The sequence below is a fragment of the Maniola jurtina genome, chromosome 20 (genome assembly GCF_905333055.1).
Source record: "Maniola jurtina chromosome 20, ilManJurt1.1, whole genome shotgun sequence".
Classification (NCBI taxonomy): domain Eukaryota; kingdom Metazoa; phylum Arthropoda; class Insecta; order Lepidoptera; family Nymphalidae; genus Maniola; species Maniola jurtina.
Window position 1 is genome coordinate 909,118 of NC_060048.1, and position 27,556 is coordinate 936,673.

The 27,556-nt window shown below is 38.4% G+C and overlaps 1 protein-coding gene across 1 annotated transcript; it reads left to right on the plus strand.

Moving 5' to 3' along the window:
- On the plus strand, positions 1–27,556 carry LOC123875420 (focadhesin). The gene is made up of 19 exons (XM_045921235.1): positions 1–345; positions 531–734; positions 2,198–2,354; positions 3,150–3,292; positions 3,730–3,881; positions 4,532–5,088; positions 5,536–5,640; positions 6,589–6,710; positions 7,127–7,330; positions 7,919–8,111; positions 8,570–8,663; positions 8,774–8,976; positions 9,154–9,396; positions 19,207–19,485; positions 20,791–20,996; positions 26,358–26,477; positions 26,579–26,771; positions 26,864–26,991; positions 27,423–27,556. Exons 1-19 carry the CDS (start codon positions 65–67, stop codon positions 27,463–27,465), a joined length of 3,627 nt encoding a protein of 1,208 aa, XP_045777191.1. The 5' UTR covers positions 1–64; the 3' UTR covers positions 27,466–27,556.

Genomic DNA, 27,556 nt, shown 5'->3' on the forward strand with positions numbered 1-27,556 from the left:
AAACATTTCAAACCAGCTGGGAGCCGGCCAAATTCAATTTAATTTTTACAAAACTTTTATCAAAATGGATGAAATAGAATACAAATTAAAAACTAACAACAGCGTTCTAATAGTCAACGCGATAGACAAGTTGTTATCGACCATTAAATCGAAGTATAAGGTCGGCGAACGGCAGAAGTTTGTGATCGAAAATGAAGAGTTAAAGTTCTTGAGGGAAAAGTGCTTGGCACAGGAACACATGGTTAGCCTGACTGCGTGCCAGGGTCTGTTGGCGTTAGTGGAACTTGGAGTTTTGGAGATAGCTCACACGATGTCTACAGTAGTTACCTTGCTTCCTAGCACACAGTAAGTTTTTAAGTTACCCTTTATTAAATTAGCATTTAATGCGTTAAACTAAATAATGCAGTGATAGAGATAGACTTGAAGTTGACTTTTTTTAACAGTTTTTTAAATGAAAAATGTGGCTGAAAAAAGTCAGGTCAACACATTAAAACTGCCTACCGTGAGACAAAAATGTAATTTTTCCCCAGTAACTACTCAGCAATCATTTCCACCATGGCTGGTCTGCTGGTGTTGGACCTCAAGTCCAGACTGGTGCCGGGGCAGGTCTACAAGTGTCAGTTCTCCCTGCGCTCTCCCCGACACCCATTCATCACCGTGCTGGAGAAGAACAAGGAGATGGAGAATGATGTGCTAACACAGATGCATGCTCTGTGCACACACCCAGAATATAAGTAAGTTGGTTCTTATTTATACTATAGGTATAGCACATAAATGAGTAGGTTCCTGCAGTAGTGGAGCTGTGTGAGAGGATAACAGTAGTCACAAGCTGACGAATCACTGAGCTTGCAAGTCACATCATCACACCTCTCCCACACCACTCCACTACCACAGGCACCTACTCAATTATGTATTATGCCTGTAATATCCACATCAGATATCTCTTGGTGAAGGTTGTAATCCTTTTCCAATAAACCTATAATGATCTGTTTTCCACTGATAGTACAATCCCTTATCTATTGAAGATTAACTATTCATTTGAAATTAATAATCATTGATAAAGTTTCATCTTTGCTAGTTCCATCTATGCATTCTTCAGACGATATAGTCATGGTGTCACTTCAGATAGAAATGCTATGGTGAACATCCACACCATCCTTTTATCTCTATCCACATTATAAATGCTATAGTATGAAAAAAATGAAAAATATCTTTATTTACACTTAACATTGCCTTAAAATAAACAACGATAACAACTGCGTTAGTTAGGTACAAACTGTGTTGCAGTTGTTAACGCCCACCTCCAGATTGACAAAATTAGGTACTAAAGACAAGAAAAATAAATATATATGTAACAATCTTAAAAATCAATGAATATTGTGTTAAGTTAATATGCGCGTGTGTGTGTGTGTGTGTGTGTGTGTGTGTGTGTGTGTGTGTGTGTGTGTGTGTGTGTGTGTGTGTGTGTGTGTGTTTGTGTGTGAGTGTGTGTGTGTGTGTGTGTGTGTTTGTATGTGCATGCGAGTGTGAATGGATTATTTCAAAGTTACGATGTCTTCCGTGTCCCTATAAGAGAGTGATTTAAGCCATTGAGATATAAGTATTTTACAGGTTCATTGATTAGCAGAGTAAATATTTATGTGATAATTTACTTTGTTGATATGTTGTATGTTTGTTTGTTCTTCAATCACATTGCAGCAGAGCAGCGAATCAACGTGATACTTGGCATGGTTAAATTCTGACCTGGACAGTGACAAAGGCTACTTTTAAATTCAAAAAGTTCCTACAGGATTATCAAAAACCTTATCCCACATGAATAAAGATGTGAGCATTAGCTAGCAATGTATATTTTGTGAAAACTAAAATTTCAAGTTAGGTTTCCATATTTTTTGTGCAAATATAAAACTTCACCAAACTATGACACTACGATAAATATTAAAAAAGGATGAATAATAAATTATTTATTTTATGGTTTAATTTACAGAATATAGATAGATAGAAACACTTTATTGCACACAAAAACACATGTAAAGGATCACAACACAGAAAGAAGAAAACAGAAAAAAAAACAATTGTGCGCAAAGGCGGCCTTATTGCTTGAAGCAATCTCTACCAGGCAACCTTTGCTGAAAGGAGAAGTGCAGAATATATACTGGCAAGAGTACATAAAATGCTCAAAGCAAATCTTTATTTCCAGAGTGTCATCCAACAGCCTGGAGCTTCTCCGGCCAGTGTTCCTGTGGCTAGCCTGCAGTCCGCGCCGCAGCAGCATCAGGCCGTGGCAGCTATTGCTGAGTCTGCCGCAGACGGATGCTCAGTTGCAGCTGTTGGTGGCTTGTATCACTTGCCAGAGGGTGACTAACACTGTCATATACAAGTGTAAATTAAAAATTTATAACACCCCCGACAAGTGAAGGTTACAGTAACTAGAAAAGAGCTGATAACTTTCAAACGGCTGAACCGATTTTCTTGGATTATATCTAAGAACACTCTCAATCAAGCCACCTTTCAAACAAAAAAAATTAAATTAAAATCGGCCCATTAGTTTAGGAGCTACGATGCCACAGACAGATACACAGATACACACGTCAATCTTATAACACCCCTCTTTTTAGGTCCGGGGTTAATAATCAGTTATTATAATCTCACAGCCTGGAGCCTTAATACAGAGTGTGATTAGAATGGATAATGATAGTGCTAGACTATCATTATACTACCTCAACACAATCCAATCCAATAACCATTTGCCTTATACTTGTAGTTTAGTCATTTAGTATGTTTCAAACCTGCAATGCGTGCAAAACTCGGTGTCAATGCCCCGCATACGACGCGGCATTAAACCCGCGACACTTATCTACGCAACTTTCGTTGACCTCTAGTGTTTCGATGTAGTCCGATGTTTTATTTGCAATACATCGTGATTTTTTTTAAAATACAGAATTTCTTTTGTGGTATCTTATTTATCAGCAATCATCAATACTATCACCTGACTTCATTTTTGCTAGCGAAAAAATAAATGGTTTTCGGATACTTATAATGATCTCTCCCACTTATAATGAAACAGACAACGTTTAAATGCAGAAAAGAGCAGAGGATAAAGTAAGTTTTATTCTGTTCTTCTATCTGTTAATCTATTTTTCTATTTACAGATATGTAGTCAAAAAGAGATCGAGTACGCTTTTGCCGCTTACTCCGCAGTAACAGACGCAGCTATTTATCAGCAGAGACGCGAACACGTCGTTGCGTTTCTGCCCGTGCTCGCGCGAATCTGTGGCGAGTTAGTGACGCACGGGTAAGTATCAATCAATCAAGATCGCCGGCCTAGTAATGGGCTCTCATAACCAGAAAAGTTCCTACTATACATATAATCCGCCATACTAATATTATAAATGCGAAAGTGTCTTTCTGTCTGTCTGTCTGCTACCTTTTCACGGCCCTACAGTTTAACCGATTCTGACGAAATTTGGTACAGGGTTAGCTTATATCCCGGGGACGGACATGGGCTACTTTTATCCTGGATAATCAAAGAGTTCCCACGGGATTCCCAAAAACCCATCTGCTTAACCGATTTGTATGAAATTTGGTACCGAGGTAGCTTGCGTCCCTGTAATTGGCAACTTTTTATCCCGGAAAATTAAAAAGTTCCCACGGGATCTTTAAAAACCTAAATCCACGCGGATGAAGTCGCAGGCATCCTCTAGTATACTATAATTTACACTTGTGTGTTAGTCGCGACCCGCGCGGCTGCTACAGCCTGATAGAACGCTGCTTCTCGCTCGAGGCGCCGGAACTCAAGAGCGTGGCGGGCCTCACGCTCATGCTGCTGGCCCACAACCTCACCCACACATCCGCGCTGTATCTGCACGAGCTGTTCAACCTGTGTGAGTAATGATTCCACACCAATAAACTAAGGTACCCTATCTTAGTTTATCGCCATGTTTAATCACTAACCATATCCATAGGTACTTAGTTGCTTTGCTAAAGTTATTAACTTTGAAAGTTATTGTTTCTTAAACTGTAGTTTAAACAAGAGGTACTCTGCATTATTTTTTTAATCACACTATCACACTAATATTATAAAAGCGAAAGTTTGTATGTGTGTGTGTATGTTTGTCACTCCTTCACGCAAAAACCACTGGACGGATTTGGCTGAAATTCAGAATGGAGATAGATAGTATCCTGGATTAGCACATAGGCTACTTTTTATCCCGGAAAATCAAAGAATTCCCACGGGATTTTGAAAAACCTAAATCCACGCGGACGAAGTCGCGGGCGTCAGCTAGTATTTAATTAAATATGCCTCTTTAACGATGGCAAGTGTCTATAACTGTGCTAAACAATCTTACAGTCCTTAAGTTCATTTTTAAAATAGCTATCGCAGCTATGTTTGGTTAGTTACTAAACAATTAAATGGTAGCCGGCTAACTTGGGAACCTTTCAAGTTGGCCTGCTACCATTGCAGCTTGCAGTTTAATTTTGAAAATATTTATATTTTAGTGCCCCTCTGGAACAATAATTTTTTGTTTCACAGGTCTAAACATAATCAGCAAATACGAATACTCCAAACTATGCCTGAACTCATTTGTCGGTCTGTCTCTACAATGGATCCATCTCCCTTCATACCTTACCAATAATGCTTTGAAAGTCGCTTCAAAAATTGTAGATATTCACCAAAACGACCAAAAACATGACACTGGCCTTTATATGGCTAATCTCAAGTCCAATACAACGTTCATAGAACTGGCTCATTCAGACAAAATTTTATACATGTATTTCAAGTTGTTAGAAACCTGGGAACGTTTGAGGGATAACCCGGAGAAGTTAAAAAGTTGGTTTGATACTTTGACAAGTATAAATGATCAGTTGAAGTTGGAACTGCTCACTTTCTTTGTTGGGGTTGTAATGGATAGGTGTGGGGAGGAAGAGGTGACGTTGAAGGGGTTGAGGGTTATAATAGACTGTGTGAGGGTTAAGAAGGAAGTGTCGGTGGCAGTGTTGCCAGTGTTGCTTTACAAGATGGCGAACGATGAAAGACCCAGTGTAAAACTGGGGTGCTTGAGGGGCCTACCGTTGATGGCCACGACTAAGGTTAGTAGTTTTTACGCAGCTCCATCAATTGTTTGTCATTTCACCACTTCATGATTCAATGAATTTACTGAACTTATCTCCTATCGCCTGAATATATCGCCTGATGTACGCCTTAGAGTTCTGAGAATCCAAAGACTTATATTATGACATCATGAGGACGAAAGAATGCTTAAGAAACCTGTGGAAACTCTTAATTTTCCGAAACTATGTATGTATGTATGTACATACTTTATTACTTACTATCTACTTCCCTTGGATATAAGCCATCTTTTTATCAATTTTCGTCAAAATCGGTTAAACGGATCTCAAATCTAAAAAAAACGCATCAGACAGACAGGCAAACACACAATCGCATTTATAATATTATATACCTAATACTTATGGATATGAATTGTGAGGTAAAAAATTGTTAGTTATTATGCGATTGACAGCAGTGCTTTACTTCAGGAAAATGTTCCAGCGTTGGTTTCGATCCTCAACAAACTGAAAGCCAATAAAGGCGTCCCAACGTCGCTCCTCATCATGCTCTACACAAGACTCGCTGAAACACAGGTACTAGCCTTATTTGTTTGACCAGTTACACAATGTATATAACTCTCTGCGTCGTTCTCTTCATTGCTGAGAGTTGTCACAAGTGACAACAGTGCAAGAGCACAAAAGGTGCAACAGTGATCGCCTGGCCATGGATCGAGAACAGTGAAAGTGTAGTGCCGGTGGTTGCATTGTCCAGTAAGTCCAAAAATTCACATTCATCCCTTCGATCCACCAATTTATCCTGAGCTGAATGCTATTATGCTTTTATGGGGAAAACTTACCGCCAAAAAGTAATACAGTCCATTAGCCAATAAAAATCGAACATAATTTTCCAAATCGCACTTAATATGGTAACATACTAAGGCTGAAATCTATAGAGCGTTCTTTGACTTAGCTTAGACTTAAGTTTCAGTTAAAACGAGCTGATAGATTTATGCCAGCGATATAACGCTGTCTCCTTTTAACGGTATCTTACGTCTGAGCAAAGTCAAAGTGCGGTCTATAGATCTCAAGCTAAGTCCCCAAGTAAACCTTTGTTTTTTTTTTTTTTGTTTTGGAGTTACCACACCGCTTCACTCCAGTTCATGGTTCTTTTCCTTTCGGGCTGGTTCCCGCTATTAAACGTTTCCGTCTGTTGTGCGTACTGTTACAATGGGAAATCCGAAAGGGTTTTTAAAAAAAATTGTTTTAATACAGAATAAGATTATAAATTTTAATACACTAGGAAAATACTTGGAATTACATGGAAATTGTAAAAGACGTGCAACCTCTTCGAGTTGTAGGACCGGACTGCCGGCATCTACCCGATCTGACACCTGGTCAAGATCGAGTTGGTGCTGAGTCAGCACCCCGGCTTACATTTAAGGGGTGTAACAGTACCCCTCTTCGCCAAAGTCGTTCCAGAAGCCGAGTAGACCAGATCGTGGTTATGCATGACCCTGGAGATTGAATGGTATATTTGTGCAGGTGCGTTGTTTCCCGTACCTGCAAGAGCTACTGGTGGACTCTGGAGTAGGAAGACCGGATGATCTCAAGTGGGAGGTAGACGTCGCCAAGGCGGTCGCTGTCAAGCGGATATGCGAGATGCGGTTAGTTTACTAATTATTTTGATAAAATAAAAAGTTCTTTATAATATCGACTTTCAAAATGTTTTATTAAAGTCACCGTTTAGAAAATCTCTCATATTTAAACTCAGTGGTCTACATTGTTAGTCAGTTAGCTTCACCTTTTATGTAAATAGAAGACTAGCTGATGCCCACGACTTCGTCCGCGTGGATTTATTCAAAATCTCAAGGCAACTTTTTGATTTTTCAAGATTAAAAAATAGCCTGTGGCACTTTTCAAGTCTTTAACTGTATCCATGCAAAAAATCACGTCGATCCGTGCCTCTGCTGTATTGTGATTTAAAAACAAACCAACACACTGTTGCATTATACGTAATATGGTTAGTGATTAATTTTCCCTGATGTGCTTAAAGAAATTTTACACTAGGTTTCATTTTTAGGGCGTCAACTCACGGCCTAGAACTAGTATCAGTGATATCGTCTATCCTCAACCGTTGTACCGACCGCCCCGGTGCAACCGCCACGTCACTAGTGTTGGATGCCCTAGCTAGCCTCTGGCGCGGCAACGCTGTGGCCCCGCCTAGCACTTGGCGGGCCTTGGAGCCACGGCTGGGGCGGGATTCCAGACCGCTCGTGCAGATTAGGTATGTTATAAATATGTACATATAAACTATAAATCTTGCCAACTTCGATAGCGACTGTTAAACTGTGTGGCGCCATCTATTATGTGACGTGGTAGTATTTGTAAAGGGGGATTTTTGCCTGATCCGGGATTCGAAGCTGAGACCCCATGATCTGCAGCCGAATCATTAACCTCACTTCAATTCACCTGGGTGTCTGGTGCACATCGACCGCCCGGTGGGTTGTCGAAGGTTGTTGGGTTATTCAAGGGGCGGACCTCCAACAAATTCCTGAAAGGCCGGCAACGCATCGGCGGTTCCTCTGGTGCTGCAAATGTTCATGGGCGGTGGTAATCACGATGACCCGCCTGCTCGTTTGCTTGCTATTTTTTATGAAAAAAAAAGACTATCTTCAGAACCTAGAAGATGATATGCCACTTTTCGGTTATCTCGTTTCTATCGACTGCGTGTACTTCGAGTTCGCACTTTGCCAGCGTGGTAGACTACGCTCATTCTGAGTTCTCAGTAGTGACCCATCCCGGCTCACTACCGATCATAATGATGATACTGCAAGAAGTCAAAAATAACTATTTTCAATTTTACTATTCCTAGCCTTTGCAAGTTGCTAGCTGAAATCCCAGCACTCCGAGTGTCAACGCCAGAGTATGACAAACTTATAGCAGATGCTGCTAGGAAGCTCTGGCAATATATCGCCGAGTCTAACCAACCTTCAGTAATAGAAGCGGCCTGCAACGCTCTAGCCGAGTACAAGATCGAAGACTACAAGCTGAAGGACATTCCCGAGGTAAGATTTTCATAGAACATCTACAATATATCAGTAGTTCGAGGTTAATGCCAGAGTAGATAAACTCATAAAGGGGCTGCAAAAAAACTCTGGCAATATATTATCGCCGACTCCAACCAACCTTCGGTCCTTTAGGCGGCCTGCAATGCTTTAGCAGAATATTCAAGGTCAAAGACAATAACTTGAAAGACATCCTTGAGGTAAGATTTTCATAGAATATCTGCAAGATCCGTACTTTGAGTGTCAATGCCAGAGTATAGACAAACGCATAACGGACGCAGCCAGAACCTCTGGCTGCGTCCGTTATGCTATAGCTGAATCCAACCAACCTTGAGTAATAGAAGCAACGCTCTTGCCGAGCAAGGTCAAAGACTAGTTAGATCTAGACTATAGATCTGTGTATAACTGATTCCATTATTATCGTTTCTAGACATATATTTATAATTCTGTGTTTCTAGATATACAGACGTACAGTGAAACTGCCGCCTTCTTATTGCAAGACTCCAGCCGACGCCGCCAGGAAACCTGAAGATGTCCTCGATTATGTACCTTGTGAGTATTCTTTTCGAAACTTTTCGTGTCTAAAATCGTATCCTTTTCAACTGTGAAATTTATACCAACGTATAATATACTACTAATAATTTTGGACTCTTCTATTATAGGTGAAGTCTGGCCAGAAGTATTCAAGTATACCAACCAAGCTGCCTTGAATGGTGTTCATCAACTGGTCACCAAGTTGATGGAACGGGAGATCAAGTCATACAGAAGTGGGGTGTACCAAGTTGACACTCGGGAGCCCCAGGGCGCGGGCCACATGCCCGTCGCGAGCGTGGTCCGAGGGATGATGGAGTGCTTCCGGAAGCAGGTGAGTAGTGATGATCTGGTCAGATGTGGTGATGGAACGGGAGACCAGATTTACAGGAGTGGAATATAGAAGGTGGGAGAGTGGGGAGCAAGTGGAAGGAAGCAAGTCAGTGTTTGAAGAATTTGAGCGGATCAGGGCCAAAAAACAGTAATCTTACCTTGAAAAATTGGCTTTCAGGTGACATCCCCATCTTACGACTACCCAGAAGCTGTCCTTCTAGCGATCCTCCAGACCTTGACTGAGGAGTTCCCCAAACCCCTGCCTCCAATGGACCTGTGCTTCCTGCACGAGGTGTTCCATCGTGGCTCGCTGTGGAAGGCCGGCTGTGTCAAGTTAGCGGCCAGACAGGCGCATACTTCCGGCTCTGCTAAGAGGTTGATCGAGAACTTTCTGCAAGGAATTGTTCCTGGTAGTAGCGAGGTGAGAAATTTATGTCATGTAATCACAATAAAAATAAAATAGTTCACATATTCTGAGTTTTATTAGTGTTCCCGCTCCAGCCCGCCGTGCTCTGAGGGACCGCAGGTCGTAACAAAAAAAAACCACGGTTTGTTCTAAAAAGGCCGGGCCGGTTTATTGAACTCAAGGACGAACACACGTTGATAAATATTTTACATGAGTATATATTTCTTACATAATCGACCAAGACCGCGACATATTGGTCGTACAGCGCCATCTATTATCTGGCTTGGTAAACAGTATAATTGGTCTTGAACATACCGCCCGCCAAGGACATTTAGTGAGAAATGTCCTTAATTAAATGTGTTAATATTATGTACTCGTAAATATGACTATGTTCTTGGTGGGTGGTCTTACATGGTTTGAAACTTGTGCTAAATGAACTATAAATGAACTAGGTTGAATTTTGAAATTACATAATGTTAAATGCACTAGTCTTGAATTTTTGGACTAAATTAAACAATTATAAATGAACTAAATTGCGCTTTTAAACCATGCAACGGTTTGCTCTTACATGAAATAAATTTACAAATTTGATCTTATGAACTATAGATATTATCAAACTTGAGCTATACATAAACTTAAACTATAACAATTTCTTATTATCTAACTAACCTATACATACAGTGTTGATCTAGTAACAGTTTGACCTCAACGATGACTAATCGCATTTTGAATGAATTGCCACCTTTTCAGTATACTTACATTGGACTCAAAATAGTTAAGTATTATTAAACTTTGGTACAGCTATCAGTGGCCCTACGGTTCTTACAAATACCGGTGTAAACGGCAGAGAGTCACTGAGATCTGAACTGTCTCCAGATATGGGCTGTTCTAAATTTGTATATTTTAAATTGTAAGCAACTTTTGTCCTCCTAAGTACTTGAAATATTGTTCTTAAATTCTTCGGTTCGTACTTTCTTCTTCAGTAAATATTTTAAAACTAAATGAGAGTTTGATCTCCTTCCGAATGAACCTTTAACTCTGTCGGTAACTGGATACCTAATGTGGATTTTGTGATCTGCACTGTGTATACTTATTTAAATGAATCACCGAACTTTTGAAATTTAATACTAGCTTCTGTTATGTGCTTCACCATCGTGGGACTTGTACTGTAGTAAGTTGTTCTACTTCTTCAAGGTAAGTATTCTTTTATTTTCTTTAAAATTATGCTAAAATTGTCTTTTGCTATTTTGCTATACCGAATATGCTTTTTTTTTTTTTTGAATAAATATTTTTTGCTTTTATACTTAGTGCTATCCACTCTAGTGGCCTATATGATGTATACTAATTGATAATATTGATCTTTTTGTTTCAGGTCCAGACGTTGGCTTCAGTATTCACCGAGCATCTAGATTGATCTTCGCTTCGGATAAAGGTAAGTTCTAAATCCTATGATACTCTTTTTCCATTTTTATTTTGCCCTTGATCTTTGTTTTGTCCTTAATACTTTTTGTCTTCTAATTTTTGTTGTTCTTTTGCTCTAGTTGTCCCTTTTGTTCTAGTTGTCCTTTTTGTTCTAGTTGTCCTTTTTGTTCTAGTTGTCCTTTTTTTTTTTTTTCTAATATTCATTTTTGTTCTTCATGTCCTTTTTGATCTTGAGGCTAATTTTGCTCTGTTTGTTCTTTTCCATTGTGTCCTGTTTGTGCTTACTCTTGCTTAAGGTGTCTTGTTGTTGCTTGTCGTTTTCTTGTGTGTGGTTTTTGTATGTTCTCTTGATCTTCTTTCTTATATATGCTTGTTAATATATCTACTTTATTGTTATTCCATTTTTCAGCTTGCTCTTTTAAGGTTGTCTTATCGTTTCTTACGAATGCATGATGTAGTAAGTAGACAGTTCCATTATTTTCTCTGTCGTTTATGTTTACAGATTTTATGTGTCCTATTGTGAATTTCTAATTTGTTCTATTTGTTTCAGATCTAAATTCTTCGATAGCCTTTTGTGTGATGGTTGGATTTTGGTTACGTTCAGGTGTCGTGTCCTATTTGGTGTTCTTGGTTTGAACTTTTGCTCTACTTCTATCCGTTTTGAATTTTTAGTTTCAGTGACCTGAGCATGCATAACCGAAATTTCCGGAGTGTCTTCGTTGTTCTTGTTAAAACGTTCGTTAACTGTGCCAGACAGAATCCACCCTAATGTTGTTCTTTGTGCTATAAGTTTCCCATTACGGCTCTTTTTTATGCCATCTTGTACTATTTGGCTATAAATATTAGCACCCAACAGCATATCAATCGCCTTCGGAGTGTCGAAATGGGGATCTGCTAGTTGTAAGTTCTTTAATTCTGTCCAGTCCAAGTTATGCACTTGACGTTCCGGTAAGAACGTTGTTATGTCCTTCAGCACGTAGGCTGTGACCTGTATGTTGTTGTCCTGATTTGTCCTCGATCTTAATTTGATGGTAACTACATATTTTGATCTTATGGCTTTGTTTCCTCCTAAATTCAAAATTCAAATTCAAATGTTTTATTCAGAGTAGGTACAATGTACACTTTTTGAACGTCATAAATGAAATAAAATAATTCAATCAGAAAAATAAAATATAAATTAATTGTACAATTTTATGCTAGGTAAATAAAGTAAAAATAATACTTAATTTTAAACAATAATTCATGATTTTCAGTACGAATACAATGTCAATAGCAATAAAATTAACAATACATATAATTAACAATATTATTATCAATAAAGATGAGATGTAACATGAGGTACTTCATTGTGTTAGAGGAGCTGTCCAAGCGTCCTTATCCGATATATAATCGTTTAAATTGTAATATCCTTTCTTGCACAGGTTTTTTTTAATGTACCGTTTAAACCTCCCTTCTGGTAAACTTTGAACTTCGAACGGAATTTTATTGTAATAGCGAACACCGCTGCCCAAAAACGACTCGCTCACTTTTTTTAGTCGAAACCTCTGGGTTTCCAATTTATTTTTATATCGTGTGTTAATATTATGCCGTTCATAATTAGTTCTAAGATTTCCTATATTTTTACGAACATACATAATATTTTCATATATATATTGACTCGCTACTGTCAATATATTGCTCTCTTTAAATATTTCTCTTAGCGATTCACGTGGACTTAAGTTGTAAATGGCGCGAACTGCTCGTTTTTGTAATAGGAATATGGTTTTAATATCGGCAGCTCGGCCCCACAACAAGATTCCATATGCCATTAGACTATGGAAGTAACTAAAATAAACAATTTTAGCTGTGGACACATCAGTCAGTTGTCTAATTTTTCGTATAGCATAAGCAGCAGAACTCAATTTTTTAGATAGTTTACGGATATGACTTCCCCATTGAAGCTTAAAGTCGATACCTATGCCAAGAAACACTGTATCTTCCACTAATTCTAACTTGTCATGGCCTAAAAAAATGTCAGTGTCTATCTGCCGGACATTAGGAAGGGTAAATTTAATGCATTTAGTTTTTTTGGAGTTTAACAGCAGATTGTTCGCTGTAAACCAGTCCAAGACCCGGGACAGAGCAATGTTTACTTCTTCCATGTTACTGAGCTGTCTTTTTATTTTAAAAATAAGCGAAGTATCATCAGCAAACATTACTATATCTGAAATGTTCTGAACCATATGAGGTAAATCATTGACATACACCAAGAACAAAAATGGGCCCAAAATAGAACCCTGTGGAACCCCCATTTTAACCAAGGATCCCTCCGATTTGACACCACCTATATCTACCTTTTGCAATCTATTGAGAAGATAAGATTGTACTAGGTCTCGGGCTTTATTTTTGATTCCATAGAACTGGAGTTTACGCAAGAGAATCTGATGATCAACACAGTCAAATGCTTTGCCTAGTCCAGTAATCATTCCGCTTACAGGAGTCTTCTTAAGACGCAACAGCTGGACTGCAGCCTCAGTTATAAAACTGGCCTGCGATCCTTGATCTAACAAAACTCTGAGGATATGATCCTTACCAGCTTCAGACTCGGTGTTTACTAATGCCGTAGGAAGTAAAACCTGACCGCAACTGGAAATCCTTTGAGTTGAAAGACATGAAACTATTGGTGGAGTATTAGTTAAAGTGCTAGTACTCTCAACAGGTTTTTCTGCCGTTGAACTGGAAGCTGTGCTCTCGATTTCTTGATGCAAAAGGGAATGGTGACGCAATTTACAAATTCTGCAGGATCCAGGATTTCTGCACTGAGAAGATATGTGATTGCTGCCTAAACAGTTCACGCAAATTGAATTCTTGGCCACAAAGTCACGCCTTGTTGCGATATCTTCACCAGCAAACCTTTTACAAAAACACAATTTGTGTTGCTCTGAACAATACTCACAGCGCATAACTGAGGTATTTGTAGCTTTAAAAGACTTTGGTTTTGAACTAGAACCACTGTTGTACTGTACTGAAGGTTTTTTAGAATCTACAAATTCTAAAGCGCGAAAACGGTTTTCCATAAAAGTTTTAAATTGTTCTAAGGTTGGCAATTGATTCGAATCGACTGAACTAGAAATATGTAGCTCCCACTGTTTCCGTGTTTCGGAATCGAGTTTGAAAGTAACAATATGAATTATGATAATATCCCATGTGCTAACATCAATGTTTATATTTTTTAAGGCATTCAAGCAGTCTATGGTGGTGTCTATAAGATCTTTTAGACCGGATGCTGACTCAGTGTTCATCTGTTTAATGCTAAACAAGCGCTTAAAGATGCATTTTGCTAAGTATTTTCTATTGTTGTACCTTTGTTCTAATAGAGACCAGCATCGACTGTAATTTGCACTAGTAATTGGTGTATGCCTTATTAATTGCTCTGCCTCACCCGTTATGTGAGCTTTCAAATAATTTAACTTTTGTACATTGTCTAAATCAGTATTATTGTGAACAAGAGAAACGAATAAATCACGAAATGTTGTCCATTCTGAATAACTACCCGAAAATGTCGGAATAGTAATTTTTGGAAGCTTTACTAACGGGCTGACCTTATCACTATTAATTGTACTAGGACTTGACTGACTTTCTGTTGACCTAAGTTGATTTAAAGTTCTTATTAAGAGAGATTTATAATTGAAATAGTGATCTTTAGTAATATCATAAATTTCTTTTACAACATACTGTGTACTTGCTAAAATATCTGGTTGTGAAATTTCAAACAATTTAGCATGATTTGCTCTAAAAGATAACCAATCGGTTTCTAAACTTTCCAATCTAATTTCTACGTACTCTTTGCTTATTCTTTCTTTTGCACTTTTCTTAAAATTGGATAAATCCTTTTTAATTGAATTATGTAAATCTAACTGCACATTTATTAGTCCTTCCATTTTGTACTCAAATTAAATTAATTATTGATCTACTTAGCTAAAATTTCACCTCTTTACTGACCTATTAAATAATCATTGTCCTCATTTGAACTCAAACTAAAAGTGTCCTAAATAATTTATTTGTACTAAATTTAAGTTACTCAATTAAATTAACAAGTGTTCTATCAATCAAAATAATTTTATGTTCTATACCATCATGTAAATCACAAGTGTTTGATTGATCTAAAATTTCTATGTCCTAAATAATTTCAATGTTCTTTTATCTTGAAAAAATTGTTTTACTGATCGAAAAAATTCTATGTCCTAAGATATTTCTTGAAAATTTTACAAGTGTTTGAAACTTAAACAGTTCTAGGGGAAATCGGACATAGGTTCCCCGTTCCCTCGTTTTTAGTGAAATTATTCTAAGTCCTAACTAGCATGCAATTTACTCTAAGTTAAAGTTAAGAGTTTACTAATATTTCTACAAGTTTCAAATTCTATGTTCTTATTAGCTTGAATTTTCTAAGTTATTGAAACCAATGAAATAAAGTTCAATTTTGCTTGAAATATGAATCACTGACATAAAGTTTAATTTTGCTTGAAAAGTTGACATAAAGTTTGTACTCACGGTTTGACACTTCACTTGAACTATTGCACTCACACGTCACGATGACAGCTGTTAGCTTGACTTTGACACCTGTCAAACTTGACTTTGACACCTGTCAAACTGGTCCTTGGTAGTCCATCCTTGGCGTACTAGGGTTGTCCTGCTCTGCACCACTCGTCTCGCTCGCTCTCGCTGGTCCACGCTGCTGGCGCCCTCTGCCGGCGCCTGCCGCCGCTGCTGGAACCACGTACTCTGGTGTCTGCAGCGATCCACTGCGAGTACGGTGAGTGGTCCACTCCAGTGGACCACTTGTTCTTCAAAAAAGGTCCGGTTCTGAAGGAACAAAATGTTCCCGCTCCAGCCCGCCGTGCTCTGAGGGACCGCAGGTCGTAACAAAAAAAAACCACGGTTTGTTCTAAAAAGGCCGGGCCGGTTTATTGAACTCAAGGACGAACACACGTTGATAAATATTTTACATGAGTATATATTTCTTACATAATCGACCAAGACCGCGACATATTGGTCGTACAGCGCCATCTATTATCTGGCTTGGTAAACAGTATAATTGGTCTTGAACAATTAGTATAATTCTTTTCTATATTTTGCGTTCATGTTAAGACGTATATTCGTTGTATTGCTATGTCTTAGTTAACTGGATCCAAAAATGTTTCACGCCACATTTTGTTAATTTCGGAAAAATTTAGTTTGATATGTGATTGCTCATGGTCCAACAAATTGTACTAAGTATTTATAGCCCAGTTTGTGCTCTTTGCTTCAACGCTTTGACACATTCTTAAGGATTTTTTTTTTGTCAATTTGTGGATTGATGCATTTTGGAATGACTGGGACTTACCTAGATTCGAAAATCTTTGGTACCGAATCTATTTTTCGTACTTGTATTATTGATGACTGAAACAACTTCATCATCTTCTTACTATATAAAAATAAGTCGGGTTTTCCTTCCTGACGCTATAACTCCATAACGCACGAACCGATTTCCACGGTTTTGCATTCGTTGGAAAGGTCTCGGGCTCCGTGTGGTTTATAGCAAAGAAAATTCAGGAAAAATTTCAACAGAAAAGCGTGAAAATCTTTTTTCATAGCATGTACTACAAACCAATATTTTAAGTAGATGGCGCCGGTGCGTGATACATTGTTTGACAGCTACTCATTGTACTCTGCTCAGTTAATTTCATGTGACAAACCGGTATTGTGTTCACTGTGAAATTGTGAAAAAAAAGTAAAAAAAATAAGTTATTCGTTTCCTAACATTTCAATTGGAAACCATCAAATCAATCATGTGTATTGTGCAAATTTGAAAATCTTTTTTCACATACAGCGCCATCTCTGATACATAGCATGCACTACAAACCAATATTTTAAGTAGATGGCGCAGATGCGTGATACATTGTTTGACAGCTACTCATTGTTCTCTGCTCAGTTAATTTCATGTGACAAACCGGTATTGTGTTTACAGTGAAATTGTGAAAAAAAAGTAAAAAAAATAAGTTATTCGTTTCCTAACATTTCAATTGGAAACCATCAAATCAATCACGTGTATTGTGCAAATTTTTATTCAATTTCAACAGCAGGCATTTGTCTTTAAGGTGGTAAGTTGAACTGTGTAAATTATGTGGATCGTGCATTTGAGGTTAAATTCACCACTCTGTCCATAGTCCAAAATGCCTAGAGGACGACGTGCGAACATCGGCCGCCGCACAAGACATGCAAGCCAGCAACAAGTGTATTCACAGAACTTAAGCGAAGAAAGACAAAATATAATAAGAGCAAATGCCCGATTGAGACAACGCGTGAGCACACGAAGATCATTGGCATCATACAATCGCTTGGCATTCCAATATGATCCCACTGCGAACTACAGTGATGATGAAAATTTAGATATTGGACCAATGACGACTATATGCCGATATTGCAATGCGTTAAAGTTCAAAAGAGAAAGGGCTGGATTGTGCTGCGCAAGTGGAAAAGTCAAACTGGATCCATTACTTACACCACCACAGCCACTGAAATCATTGTTCGATGGAAGTGATCCCGATTCCAGCCATTTTCTTCAACACATCCTTGAATACAAATGCACGATGCATTCAACCAAGAATTAAATCGAGAGCTGCAATACAATGTTGATACATTGCAGGAATTCGTTCGAAATAATGTGCCGTTGCTGAATGAACAGCAAAAACAAGTATACGAAACATTAATGCAAGCGGTGGACAATAATACTGGTGGTCTATTCTTCCTGGACGCACCTGGAGGAACAGGGAAAACATTTGTCATTTCATTGATTTTGGCCACTATTCGATCAAGATGTGACATAGCTTTGGCGTTAGCATCATCTGGAATTGCGGCGACTCTTCTAGATGGCGGTCGTACTGCACATTCTGCGCTTAAGTTGCCACTCAATTTAAACACAATTGATACTCCAACATGCAATATTTCCCGATCCAGTGCAATGGGAAAATTGTTGATGCAATGCAAGCTCATTGTTTGGGATGAGTGCACAATGGCACATAAGAAATCACTTGAAGCACTTAACTTCACACTGAAGGATCTTCGGCGAAATAACAACATCTTTGGCGGCTTGATGATATTGTTGGCAGGCGATTTCAGGCAGATGTTGCCAGTAATTCCCCGTGGAACGCCTGCAGATGAATTGAATGCTTGCCTGAAGGCATCACCTTTATGGAATAACGTAAAAACACTATCGCTAACCACTAATATGAGAGTTCAACTTCAAAATGATCAAAGTGCTGCACAATTTTCCAAACAATTGTTAGCTGTTGGAAATGGAAAAGTCCCAGTTGATGCGACATCTGGATTAATTACTCTTACCAACGACTTTTGCCGATTTGTAGACTCTCAATTAGCTCTTATTGAAAATGTTTTCCCAAACATTAGTGAGAATTATCAAAATTATTCTTGGTTAAGTCAACGAGCAATTCTTGCCGCAAAGAATAATGATGTACACGCACTGAATTTCACCATTCAATCAAAAATTGCTGGCGATTTGGTGACATACAAATCCGTTGATTCCATAACAAATCCCGATGATGTAGTAAATTATCCAACGGAGTTTTTGAACTCTCTGGAGTTACCAGGATTTCCACCACATAACTTGCAACTCAAAGTTGGTACAGTTATTATGATATTGCGTAATTTGAATCCACCGCGACTTTGCAACGGTACTCGACTTTCGGTAAAAAGACTTATGCCGAATTTGATTGAGGCAACCATTATTAACGGAAAGTACGCAGGTGAAAATGTATGTATTCCTCGAATACCAATGATTCCGACTGATCTTCCGTTTGACTTCAAACGATTGCAATTTCCAGTTCGCCTTGCGTTCGCAATGACAATTAACAAGTCGCAAGGCCAATCGCTTAGTGTTTGCGGGATAAATTTAGAAAATCATTGTTTTTCACATGGGCAGTTATACGTTGCGTGTTCACGAGTTGGGAAACCATCCGCTTTGTTTGTGTTAACGTCAGACCAAAAAACAAAAAATGTGGTTTACCAAAGAGCACTTCAATGAAACGGATAATTTGCGGACACGTATAACGCTTCGATTCAGTATTTACTTTGGATTCACTTTCATTTACTTAGAGAAGTTCAACTAAATAACACTTCATTTTTGTAATCGAAATGAATTCATTACTGTTGTGAAATGAAATAAAATTTTTCCTTTTCAAATATAAAACAAAAAAAAATTTTTCTTCTTCTTTTAATCACCAAACGAAATGTTACATAAAACGAAGCCATCTGGTGGCGAAACGGAGTTCGCCGGGTTTGCTAGTGTGTTATATATTGATATTGGCGGTGGTTTTTATCTTTAAGGTGATCAGCCTGATCGTTACCTGGCTAATTATATTTTTGCAGGAATCAGACATAATGCTGTTCTTCGAAAACCTGTCAATTCTCTGCAGAACAGTACCTCCAAACAACTTAAGGCCACCTTTGGAGCAATGCCTTGCAGAGTCATTTTCAGCAATACCCAGAGTCAAACCTAAAGACCTTGACCTCGAGGAGTTCCTGTTCATAAAACAGTTGAGAATGATCAAGGAATGTCTAGAAGGAGACAAAATACATGATGCCAATAGAACTTTGCTGTCACAAATTGTGGAGAACTACTTCTCAGTCATAAATGATGATCATTTGGTGAGTTATTTTATGTTATCAATATCATCGTCAACTGATAGACGTCCAGTGTCCACTGCTGGACATAAATCTTGTAGGAACTTCTACAACATACCACAGTCTTGCGTTACCTGAAACCAGCGGTTCTCTGCATCCCGTTTGATTTTGCATGCCCACCTGATATGCTATTATAAATGATATGATATGGTGCTCTTCCAATGCTGCGCTTCCATCGCAAGGTCGTTATTTCAACACCTTGGGACCTCAAACAAAAAAATTTCAAACTTCTCATTGCCACTTCAGCTTCACAACCTGTTGAGCTATGTCGGTTACTCTGGTTCTTCTATGGATCTCTTCACTTCTGATTTGATCACGTAGAGAAACTCCAAGCATAGCTCTCTCTTAATGACTCTGAGCTTACTTATGAGGCCCATAGTTAGCGACCATGTCTAGAATCCATTATAATATGTCATCCCTGAGCAACACACACTGTGTGAAGACCAGTGACGGATTAAGACTACATGATGCCCTAAGCAATCCATGCCTGTGGGCCCCCCTATCCGTATGTCAACTAGAATCGGTCTTTAAACCTTTACCGCCTAAAAACATTAGTTTTTTGTAAAATAAGATGATGAGATGAAAATGAAACCTACTTTAAAAGTGGAGTAGGTGCGACAACAATAAAAAAAAAACCAAAGCATAATTTATTTATTTATTGAAATGCGCCTTGCGGCTTTCGGAGGCATTCGAATTTCGAATGCACAAGCGGGCAGCGAGTGGGCAAGCTGGAGTTGGGTTATGACTCTAGGTCGGACTCTATGTCAACTTAAAACGCGCGAATTTTCAAATTAGTCCTAGAAACTTTTTTGGTGTGGTTTTTGGTGACGTGAGAGTGAGATGTGATGCCCTAAGGACGGATTTTTTTTGTGCTTCGTCTGGTGCCCCCTCAGACGTGATGCCCTAGGCAATTACTTAATTTGATTAAGGGTTAATCCGTCACTGGTGAAGACTGGTGAAGAATTTTGGGTTATGCATGTTTGGTGGTGGCGAGCGTGCGTGTGACAGGAGTAAACGCAACGCGGTGCAGTTGCTCACTGTTTTAAGATACCTAGCAATTTAACCTGCCTGCCGACACAAAACCGGTTCTCCAAGTCGAGACAGCCGCGCGGTGCACATACTATCACTTTACAAAATAAAAAAGTTGGTTTGTATGCAAGTGTTGATGATGAGTTATAATTGTATTAATTATGTATTTATGTTTATAATGTGTAGATATATAAATGTTGCGTATGTACTGAAGGTCCCCATACATGTAACATTTTGCAGGCGTGGCCGTTATACGTGGAAACCTGTCGCGCTCTATCCACCAAGTATCTGGAACGGATGACCTCCCCCACAGGCTGGTGGGAAGTGACGAGCGAGCTTCTGCGCAAGTCCAGTGCAGTGAGGAGCAGACTGGCCGCACTGACTGAGGTCTCCGCCCCACTGGTGTGGCTCAACGAGTCCATAGACGCGCACGCTTCCAGTATCACGTGAGTATCATTAGTACTAAGTATGTAAGAGTAGAAGAACTAGCTCCAATAAAACTCGCGCCATTGTTATTATTCATCACAGTTTATTATCAAACTTTTAACCATCTTTAATATTACTTTTATCCAAATAAACCTTTACAAATACTTTTGAATCATCAAATGAATCTACCACTGGTTCGGAACGCCTTTCCTGCCGAGAAGAACCAGCAAGAAACTCAGCGGTTGCTCTTTTCAAAGATTTGATTTACAATAAGATTCGATTTACAATATTTTAACCGAAATTACATTTAACCGTCAAACTTTAAACGAACAAATTTGAAAGAAGTTAAGAAACTCAACATTTAAACCAAAGTTACAATTAACTGTCAAACTAAACCGAATAAATTAAAAAGGTAGACAAATTCAACGTGTTATCACTTCGACTGTCGATAATAGAATGCCGCTCCGCTGGACCGCTTCGCTTTTAAATACTATCGTGGCGGTGGGGTTCGGAAACGTCGACGACGTACGATGCGTCATTGAGGATTCTACTCGTCATTCGATCTATGAATTACGTGTCTCATTATTGCGCCGATACGGCCATACTGATCATAGGCGCGTCCCTGCGCCTACTCTCGTCCTTTTTCTCTGCAATAAAGTGCATAAATTAGTAAACCAACATCACACACACATAAACCCTTATAATTTCGAAATCAAAAATGGTTCCTCAACACTCTTATCACGTTAAGAATCTCATAGCCTCAGGGCCTCGACACCCATATTAGCTTTCACGTTAACTCATAGCCTTCACGTAAACACATTTCAATTATCTTGGAACACATAAGTGATAACGTCAGAACCTCATAGCCTCAGCGCTAATTTTGGTTCAGCCTCAGAGCCTCGGCGCTCATTTTAGCCTTGACGTTGACACATGAATTACAAGACAATTGAAAACACATAGGTAAGTGATCATCAGAACCTCATAGCCTCAGCGCTAATTTCGGTTCAGTAACCATTTTTTGCTTTTTTTTTTTTTTTTTTTTTTTCACCTTTCAATTATCTTAAAGCACAAATGACGTTACAACCTCATAGCCTCAGCGCTAATTTTGGTTCACACATCAAATGGACTTTAAGGATAATTGAAACCCCAAGTGATGACGCCAGAACCTCATAACCTCAGCGTTAATTTTGGTTCAGCCTCAGAGCCTCAGCGCTCATTTTGGCCTTGACGTTTACACCTTCGGAGAGATAGTAAAAAGTGATGACGGCGGAACCTCAAGCCTCAGCGCTAATATTGGTTCAGCCTCAGAGCCTCAGCGCTCATATTGGCCTTGCCGTTTACACTTAAATAATGGAAAAGTACTTAACTTATAAAAGCACGTCAGTCTGCGCGTCAAATCCTCACTTTGCCGTACTATTACGTTTACTCATAGCCGATACGGCCACATTACTTTGTACTTCAAATTTTGGTACGCTTTCCAAACGTTCGTTAATCGTGGCAAACTTTTCTTCTGGTCCCATTGGTTTACTTCGATGAAGTTCACGTCTATTGTTCAGTAATATTCATATTCAGAGGATATTCTTACTTCAGCTTTTACGTTAACATTTTATACAATATTATTATCAGTTTTTTTTTTTCTTCTTCTTTTTTTTTTTTTGCATTGTTTATCTTTTTGTTTGTTTTTTTTTTTTTTTTTGCGGTATTACCCTATTTTTTTTAAATATTTATCCTCTTTTTTTTATCATTACTATCCCATTGTTTTTTTTTTTTTTTTGTATCATTGTTTGATAAATACAAAACCCCAACTCTACCTAGACCGGCTCTTCCACCCCTATACCGGTCCCAAACCGACCATCTAGCCTAGCTACCACAACTAGTACTATGACCTCAACCAACGGAAACCACATAAGGTAACCACAACTCTAAAACCTACAGTAAGTACGACAGACCGTGTCTACTGAGAAGTGTCTCTGACCAGAGCCGCAGAATAATGAATCGGTTTTGATATATACAACACCCAGCGTTACGAATTCATAAAACACCACGGGATTCTATAACTAGATCTGATATGTATCACCGACCTGTAGAACTCTGATTATAATAACAACAAGTAACTGGGCGACGGTACCCTACACTAGATTGGCTCCATCGTAACTACTATCTCAATCGTCTAATCAACATTTCTAACCAACAATATCCACACGTATGTAAATTCACATTATCTGTACAAATTGGAACGAACTCACCAATTACAACTGCAACTTAAAATCACTTTCACAGTACTGACTCAAGAAGTCCTTTCACTACTTCACTCTGTCGAAACACCACACGTAATGAATGCCGCTCTGCCGCTGGTTAGCGTGTCTACCCCAAAAATCTCCCTACCACTTCACGCCATTTTATCATAAAAATGGCCCGCGCCACTTGCTATTGGTCGATTCAAACATATCACAAGACTGCCAACATAAAAAATGATATTGCCAATATTGTTAAAGTTGCCACTTGAAAATAATATTGACTATGGACAAACACGATTTACTCAAAACTTTGAATAATTATGGAATTATTAAACAGTAAATTTAATCGAATCACGACAATTGTAATGTTATTATCTGTTCGTATTTGGTTGGTACCAAAAATTTGTAACAATAAGAAGAAAAAAAGTGGATTCGCAAACACATCTCTTTATGAGGTCTGTACTATTTGGTAGATAATAGGAACACATGGAAGCACTTAAATTATAAAACCGCGTCAACACCTTGAAATTAAAATTTGGATTGCACTACAGGAACAAGTGAGGTCTGTCAGTCAGTCATCACCGATGTGGTCTCATTGATTTCTTGGGTGAATTACATAATTTGAGAACATGTTCGGCCATTCTGCCCATGACAACCTTTTCTCGTCGGTAGACAATAAGTACCTCAGATATGCCGTGATTAAGTCAGTACTTTCATCTCTTTTAGGATCGCTTTATGGTGTGATTTGATGTATTCCACTGAAGGTTTGATTAGACATTTTTAGCTTTCTCGTAAAGCTTGAGCTTGATCTTAATATGGGATGGTGTTATTAAAACTGATTTAAATTGTCTGTCAATCGTCCGAGTAAATTACTTAGTAGAAAATTCTTTATAATAATGGCCTTCTTAATGAACCAAACTTATGAACATTCAACAAATTTATGACTACAAGACTCGTATCTTGGTTGAAAAATGAAACCTTAAAAATTTATTCACTACTATCATTTAAGACAAAAAGGAAACTGGGATACCGGTTCTACGTATCGTTGATATTTGGCATTGGCACGCACAACACACGGAAACGTTTAAGTGCGAAACTTGTAATTAGAATAAGTCTGAACCGAACGAGAAACTCGAAAGAGATGGCCAATACGAAGATGTTCCAGTAAGTCTTTAAGATAGCTTGGATTCGGGCTCCAAATACCTAATCGAGCAATCCATGTACCCACAAATGTTTAATCCGCCAAATGCGGCAGTGGTCTGAGAAACACGCGGAACAACTATTAAAATATCAACTTAAAAAAAAAATTAAAAATCTCTGAGATTAAATCCTACAAAAGATATTCATAACCAACGGCCAAGAAAGACAATTTAGTTTTCCCAACAACACTTCCTAACGGAGCCAATACTTTTAACGGAAATGGAAAATGATCAGCAAATCACCAAAGCCGTTGAGTCACCTCGCACAGACCCGTCAGCTCACCACAGAGTTTGTCAAAGTTATTCGATAAACCTGTATTACGAAGAAAACAACCGATTCTATATGACACAACATCCAGTCAGTAGCTTGGTCCTTGGTAATAGTATTCCACCATAAAACAGAAAACGTTGAAAAGAAGGAACACTGCCGATCAGTGTCTCCCACCATAAAACAAGCCCTTGATCTAGTACGGTATTAAGGATCACTTAAAAAAACAAAACTACTATGCTATTATGACCTCTCAAAGTGACTGCTGTGAAATTTAAGAATATTCAACGGTTCGCCATTAACAGCGAAATCTACGAATAATCAAAAACGATTTTGAAGACAAAAAAAAAACGGAACTATCCAGAAACACAACAGGAGTCCGATAAATTGCTTAAACCCGTCTACTATCATCTTGGGACCACGAAATAGTAAAGTAAATGTTTTCAAAGAAATACACCTGTGAAGCTTTACAAAACACATCTGCTTCTAATAGCGGCCTACCACTGGAAAAATAAATAAAGATTATGATAATAATAAATGAAATGATGACAAATAAAACAGCTCACACCACGCCAGGCACGTCATCTTCTGTCGGCAACTATCTTTGAAATCTTAGGTTTGTATCACGTTCCAGACTTTGGATACCTTCAGCCATTATTTCACTTATCCAACATCATACGTATGCCAATTCACTCAGGTTATACTCCTTGGATTGATTGTTCTAAAACTGGTACTGTACTCCGTGTCGTGGTTTTAAGCAAACATTCCCACGATTTTACTGCTCCTAAATGAGCGCTAGCTGCTTTCAGTCGCACTTCGTTGTATTTTAAATCATATTCATTTCTTTCACATCAGGGTTGAAGTTTGACAATAAACGGCTAAAATCTATTCATTATTTCTCAATCTATGTCTCTAAAGTATTATCCAGAAATGCCGTTGCTATTAGCGAGGCGATGATGGTAATTGGCGTTGATTCATCCCACTTCTGATGTAAGAGTAGAAGAACTAGCTCCAATAAAACTCGCGCCATTGTTATTATTCATCACAGTTTATTATCAAACTTTTAACCATCTTTAATATTACTTTTATCCAAATAAACCTTTACAAATACTTTTGAATCATCAAATGAATCTACCACTGGTTCGGAACGCCTTTCCTGCCGAGAAGAACCAGCAAGAAACTCAGCGGTTGCTCTTTTCAAAGATTTGATTTACAATAAGATTCGATTTACAATATTTTAACCGAAATTACATTTAACCGTCAAACTTTAAACGAACAAATTTGAAAGAAGTTAAGAAACTCAACATTTAAACCAAAGTTACAATTAACTGTCAAACTAAACCGAATAAATTAAAAAGGTAGACAAATTCAACGTGTTATCACTTCGACTGTCGATAATAGAATGCCGCTCCGCTGGACCGCTTCGCTTTTAAATACTATCGTGGCGGTGGGGTTCGGAAACGTCGACGATGTACGATGCGTCATTGAGGATTCTACTCGTCATTCGATCTATGAATTACGTGTCTCATTATTGCGCCGATAAGTATGTATGCATGTAATGCATGTATGTATGTACACATGTAAATGCGCAAATTCAGTCACACAAAAAAAAAATCGAGGCTCGCTTCGCTCGAAAGGAAATTCATAAATCTACTTATAGGTCAACGACATTTGCAGGGAGCAAGAGTATTCTCTTCGTTGTATGCTGCCTGCCTTGCAAGTTGCCAAGATTGAGGATAAATCCACGCAGGAATGGTTTCTCCAACTACTAGCACGAACTCAAGTGGCATTTAATGAGTGAGTCACTTGGGATTAATATTTCATTCTTTTTCAATTTTTTTAGTTTCAGAAGTGGGATTCAAGAGTCAAAACATTCATGTACCTCTATTTTGTTCTAGAACTGACGACGAACTGTCGAAGCTGTATTTATGCGACGTATTTTTTCTCACTGTGACGGTGTTCAGTGGACTCTGGTCCTTCGAACCGGATGCGGCAACGTTGGCCGCGAGTGGTGCCGCGCGCCGTGCCTTGCTACCGGCCGCCGCGGCCTCTTTGATGTCGAGAGATGGTTGGAAGGATTGTACTGCACAGGCAAGTGTTTCCGGTCCTTTGAACCGGATACCGGTGCGTACTAACTACTAACGTAGATCATTGTGTTATAATATTATTAATCTATAATTCAGATGCTGGAATGGCTTTGTCACACTCGAGACCTCATCAAAGAGTCAGAAACGGCGCGGTGTTGCCAGCGAGCGATGCTGGCGCTGAGACACACTGAACAGTTCACTGCACAGGGCATTTGGACTAGGATGTAAGTATACAATTACTACCGTCGTGACGTCATAACCCATGACACGCGGAAAACTAAGGTAAACCGATTATGCCTCATTTATCAAAATCTATTAACAACTTTGTATAAAACAAATACTGCAAAGCTTTCGATAGAAAAAACTAGACCGATTTTCATGATCCTTCACTGAAGTATTGTACTGAAAGCTATCTATAATACAAAAGGATAGTCATTCTTTAATCAAAATCTTGTTTTTTCCAAAAATACAAATTACAATACGTTTTTAGTAATTTTGTACACATTTTGTATGATATTTTTGTTTATGCTTCTCAAGGAGGAATATTGAAGAGTTCTAAACAGTGAGGTAAATGATTTTTGCTTAGAAAATTACACAACAAACTTTTTTGAGAAATTTTAATAGTAGTAATAAATTATTTATTTTTCTTTTACAGAGAAACTAACTTTGGCCTGACTACGACCAATCTAGATTATTAAATAAGTTGAGTATTTACATTTGTATTGACGCCATTAGCACACACTAAAGTTTGTGGTTCTCCAAACTGGAAATATGCCTAATATATAATTA

What these genes read in the sequence shown, in the direction of transcription:
- LOC123875420 (XM_045921235.1), top strand. Translation starts at nt 65, where the DNA reads ATGGATGAAATAGAATACAAATTAAAAACTAACAACAGCGTTCTAATA. An exon ending in TGCACACACCCAGAATATAA is followed by an intron (nt 735 to 2,197) that starts GTAAGTTGGTTC and finishes CTTTATTTCCAG; the next exon opens with AGTGTCATCCAACAGCCTGG. An exon ending in GGCGAGTTAGTGACGCACGG is followed by an intron (nt 3,293 to 3,729) that starts GTAAGTATCAAT and finishes CTTGTGTGTTAG; the next exon opens with TCGCGACCCGCGCGGCTGCT.